This window comes from Solanum lycopersicum, chromosome 6 (genome assembly GCF_036512215.1).
Source record: "Solanum lycopersicum chromosome 6, SLM_r2.1".
Taxonomy (NCBI): Eukaryota; Viridiplantae; Streptophyta; class Magnoliopsida; order Solanales; family Solanaceae; genus Solanum; species Solanum lycopersicum.
In genome coordinates this window covers 3552183-3557699 of record NC_090805.1, presented here as the reverse complement: position 1 = coordinate 3557699, position 5517 = coordinate 3552183, and the positions used below count along the sequence as shown (strand labels likewise).

The window sequence follows — 5517 nt, the reverse complement described above, 5'->3', positions numbered from 1 at the left end:
GCTTGTTGGTGGCAAAAATGTTTTACTAGAGAAATACAATATTGAACTAACATCCATGCTGAAATACTAGCTCTAAAAACAAGTTTACAATTGGCATCAAGAATACATGATATCCTCCTTAGCATGTGAAAGGAAAAAAGTTAAAAAAATTTGTTCTTTGCAACATTTTCTCCATGATGTATTATTTAAAATAGGAAAAAGATTAAAATGGCATTCAAAAGTTGGATAAGAATAACTGTATACAAATTTACACACTCTCATCTTCACAGTAAGCTCTTCACTCTAGTTTCCTAAATAGTTACTTGGAAATTACTCCCATTCAATGGCACCCAAGGGTGTGGCCTAGCTAGTTGACCACCACGAGGTTTCAAGTTCAATTTTCGACCTATACAAGCACTAGACCTATTGTTGGTGGGACATAACAAGTATGATATGGAGTTATAAAAATTTTTTACTCACATTCAACTCCACATCATTTGGAGGCACCAGGCTTCAAATAGTATTTTCCTGATCGAAAAATTTGCATTGCAAAAGACATAAAATCTTTATAAATACAACAAGTAGGAATTCTAGATTTTTTGAGAGAGACATAATATTTGATTCAAATATCACAAGGAAGGCTAAAAAGGAAGAGGAAGAAAACATAGTTTGGTTGTTTGGTACTGAAACTACAGGACCAATTTAGTTCAAAGGTAATAGAGTAGAGATAGGTGTTACATATAGTTGTTTCATGTTAGTTATTTTTTCAACTTATTTTTATAAAATAGATTGGTATGGTGATAAACTTAACAAACTTGTAGTTTTGTTTTAGCGAAAAAAAAGAAGAAAAACTAATAATGAGTTTCTAAATTCATTTATTTCTCGAAAGAAAAAAAGATCTCATTAACTTAGGAGAAAATGAATAACATTTACAATTTTCACTCCTAACCATTCATTCATAACTTCCTATTATCAGAATGATTGGTGTTTGTTCAATAAAAGCAAAAAAAGATAAACAAAAGAAGAAAATTTAAGAATGTAAAAACATTTCAACAGTTTTTCAATTTTGTTTGTTTATTCCCATGCATCCTAATTGATTAAGCTAAAACCCTTTCAACAATGGATGCCTAGAAGGCAAGAAATGATCTCGTCTTCGCCATAAATCAAACACAAAAGATCAATCTCTCATTTTTATTGTTTCATAGGCGTACAGAAAACATTGCTTTCCTGTACGCCTTTTTTTCTTTTTTGTTAACACCATGTTAACAAAAACTCGTATTTTGCTACTATTCATATGCCTTTCTTTATTTTCGCGATCTCTACATGCTGCAGTAGGTGATCATACCTCACTTTTCATAGCATGTGGTTCTGAAAATGGTGGAACAGATGAAGATGCTAGAAATTGGGAATCGGACGCGAAGTATCTCATATCAGGTGATAAATCAGTCATGACACAACCTCAATCCCCTGACCCCTCTGTTCCATCTGTTGTACCATATGTAAATGCAAGATTTTTTCAATCAGAATCTTCATATAACCTTCCTATTACAAATAGATCAGCTCATATTTTGCTTAGGCTTCATTTCTACCCGACTTCTTATTCTAATTTCAACGTTTCGAATTCATACATCTCTCTTTCTGCTGGTAAAGTTACGTTGTTGAATAATTTCAGCGCGTATATAACTGCACAAGCATGGTCACAAAATTACATTATTAAAGAATACATTTTGTATCCCGTGGATTCTCCAACTTTGGAGATCAAAATTAGTCCTGCTGGTAACTCATCACTTGCATTCATCAATGGAATTGAAATGATCAGCTCACCTGATTTATTTTACGGCCCTGATCCTGTGATGGCTGGGTTTAGTACTAATGAAGAACCGAATTCTTCTGGGGGCGGAGATGTTGTTTCTCAGCAAACTATATCTATTAGGGAAAATAATATGGAACTGATGTTTAGAGTCAATGTTGGTGGACAGTTCATTCCTCCGAAAAATGATTCAGGCGGGTTAATGAGGAGTTGGTATGAAGATACTCCCTACGTATATGGCGGTTCGGGTGTTGGTATTGCTATGAGCACCAATATGACAATTCCTTATGCTGACTTACCACCATATATTGCACCCCTAGCTGTGTACGGTAGTTGTAGATCGATGGGTTTTGAGTCGAATATCAACAAAAATTACAACCTTACTTGGGTTTTCAGTGTTGATGCAAACTTTTCGTATCTTGTGAGGTTTCACTGGTGTGACTTCATTGTCGATTCCACTAAGATCAATTCGTTAGTCTTTAATGTATATATAAACGGACAAATCGCAGAAACTGGAGTCGATTTAGTTGCAATGCAACATGGGGAAAAGGCAATTCCTTTAGTAAAAGACTATGTGACTCATGTTGAAGATAAAGAAGGAGATGATCTGCTTTTGATAGCAGTGCATCCATCAGGAGATAATGCTGATTTAGCTAATGCTATTGTAAATGGACTAGAAATATTTAAGATCAATGGTGGACACACGAGCTTGGCAGGTCAGAATCCTACACTGTCAGATTTAATGATGAAGTATCAGGAAGAACACAGTAAAGAAGAAGCTCCGCGGGGATTCACTGATCAGGACAAATCACATAGTCATACTGCTATAATCAGTGGTGCTGCAGGTGGAGTTGCTGCTGCATTTGGTCTAGCTGCTGTTTTAGTCTTTGTTGCTTTGAAGAGGAAAAGAAAATCCCTAGGAGGTGAATCAGGCACGACTAGCTGGCTACCGATTTATGGAAACTCTCATTCTTCCTCTAGCAAATCAGCTTCCGGAAGAAGTCGTAATGGTAGCACAACCATTTCATCAGATGCTGCTAGTAACTGTCGATACTTTTCACTTGCTGAGATCAAACAAGCTACTAAAAACTTTGACGAATCATATGTCATTGGAGTTGGTGGATTCGGAAAGGTATACAAAGGAGTTATCGATGGTGACACGAAAGTTGCAATCAAAAGATCAAATCCATCTTCAGAACAAGGAGTCAATGAATTCCAAACTGAAATCGAGATGCTCTCAAAGCTAAGGCATCGACATTTAGTGTCCTTGATCGGATTTTGTGAAGAGAACAATGAAATGGTCCTTGTTTATGACCACATGGCACATGGAACATTAAGGGAGCATCTTTACAAAGGTAACAAAACTATACTATCTTGGAAGCAAAGGTTGGAGATTTGCATTGGGTCAGCCAGAGGACTTCATTACCTTCACACAGGAGCTAAATACACTATTATACATAGAGATGTGAAAAGTACAAACATTTTGTTAAATGACAAATGGGTTGCTAAGGTTTCAGATTTTGGACTTTCCAAAACAGGTCCAAACATGAACCAAGGACATGTTTCAACAGTCGTAAAGGGTAGCTTCGGGTATTTAGATCCTGAATACTTCAGAAGACAACAATTGACTGAAAAATCAGATGTGTACTCGTATGGTGTTGTCCTATTTGAAGTACTGTGTGCAAGGCCAGCTCTTAACTCAAATCTTCCGAAAGAACAAGTTAGTCTTGCAGATTGGGCATTAGCTTGTCAAAGGAAAGGGAATTTAGAAGATATTATTGATCCACATTTGAAAGGCAAGATCAATCCTGAATGCTTGAAAAAATTTGCAGAAACAGCTGAGAAATGCTTAGCTGATAATGGTATAAATCGTCCGTCCATGGGTGATGTGTTATGGAATCTTGAATATGCCCTTCAGCTACAAGAAAATCCAGATGGTGTTTTATCAACTTCCGAGGCAACGAAACAGGTTGATCATGACAATGCTGATCAACACAGTTTGATAGCTATGCATAGAAGCACTTTGAGCCTTGAAAGTGAAAATGAAAATGAAAATGCTGATGGTAAAACAGATGATGTCTTTTCACAGATTGTGAGTCCAACAGGAAGGTAATAGAAAATATATATACATTTCACTATACATATTATGTATCAATTATATATATTTTTAAAAAAATCTAAGGAGCATAGCTAGCGCACGGTTGATTCCTTTGTGTCACATTTAAGTATTTGTAAATTTGTATATGTATATTTAAGCATATAATATAACAAAAATGTATTGTACTTTTGTAGTGTGTTTGGACAAACTATATAGTCTTTAGATATAGTTTGCATGCTATTTTCTATTTCCAACTGAACTTATTGCTTAATATGAATGGGGGCAAAAGTTCGTCAAGCAGAGTGAACAATTGGCTTATATATAATATTTGAAAGTACCGATTGTGAAACCTTCATCTTCACGGACTTATTCGCTAAATTACAATTGACACATACAATATGTCTAGTCGCGTCTTGTGGATTTTCACATCTCTACTATGTATAAGAAAGAATAACAATAACAAGAATTACTTAAGTTAATCACTTTATTTTCTCTTTTCAAATATACCACTTGCAAAACAAAATATGAACAAGGAGGATTTGGATAAAATAATTGTATAATGTGGTCTAGTGAAGTTTTTTTTTTTGATTTTCTGTCCTCTAGTATCCATTTTGGGGCCAGACTAGTTTGGAACTACTTTGAAAAGTCTCACTTTGAAGGTAAAGTACTCTCTACTATAATGTGACTCCATATGAAAAGCTTAAATTTGAGACACAAGGGATACTATGATAGCAACTATTTGGGAAACAAGAATTTATCATATTGAAAAGCGAGGAATCGAGAGATCTTTAGAGGATCCGCTGCGAACTAGAAAAAAAAATGATCTTGAAGGTCTTCAGAAGATAAAGAAAGAAGTTATACAAAAAATATATTTACTTAACGATTCTAGGAAAGCTAGTACCAATCATAGGTTGATTACACAGTTTCTTAGTACATAATTATTTTTTCTTGTTTTAGTTGGAAACTTATGATTCTTAGTACTCTTCCTAAAAGATGGTTGATATGATAAGTGATCTGATGGTGTAATGTTCTTTATTGGTTAATGATAATCTGTCGTTTTATCAAATATGACGAGATGTCGAATAAAATGATGACATGTGTCGCTTGAGTCCACAAAATTATTTTAAAATTAAAATGTTAACCCCAACCCATCTATGCACCAAGCCACCACCCAAACCCTTCCCTGCTAACCCATCGGAGCACATCCGACTACTCTTCTCATCTTTTTTATTCCATAAATCAACATATTAAAAAAAAAGGGAAAAGAAAGAAATTTTTGTATGGTCTTACATATGAAAAAACCAATAACGATCAAGTGACGATGTTAATGACAGAAATGATGGTAGTCACTCAAAAAGAGGAGGAAGAAATGTGATGAGGCAGAGAAAGTGATAGAAACAAAGCAAAGAAAGAAGAAAGATACCTTTTAAGGCTAATTAAATATGTTTTTTGTGTCATCGACAAAGTGTCATTTTAAAAAAAATATTCAAATAGTTCAAATTCAATACGGTAAAGATATTCATACATATACAAATTCTAATCAAAATATATAAACGAAATATATGAAAACTTCAAAAAATAGTAGATGACTCAAGCCTAATAAAACTAGTATTATTACATACCATCTAAA

General features: G+C 34.4%; 1 protein-coding gene across 1 annotated transcript; it reads left to right on the top strand.

Moving 5' to 3' along the window:
• Positions 1–1085: 1085 nt before the first annotated feature.
• On the top strand, positions 1086–4076 carry LOC101266127 (receptor-like protein kinase ANXUR1). The gene has a single exon (XM_004240520.5). It carries the CDS (start codon positions 1239–1241, stop codon positions 3900–3902), a length of 2664 nt encoding a protein of 887 aa, XP_004240568.1. The 5' UTR covers positions 1086–1238; the 3' UTR covers positions 3903–4076.
• The last annotated feature ends 1441 nt before the right edge of the window (positions 4077–5517 follow it).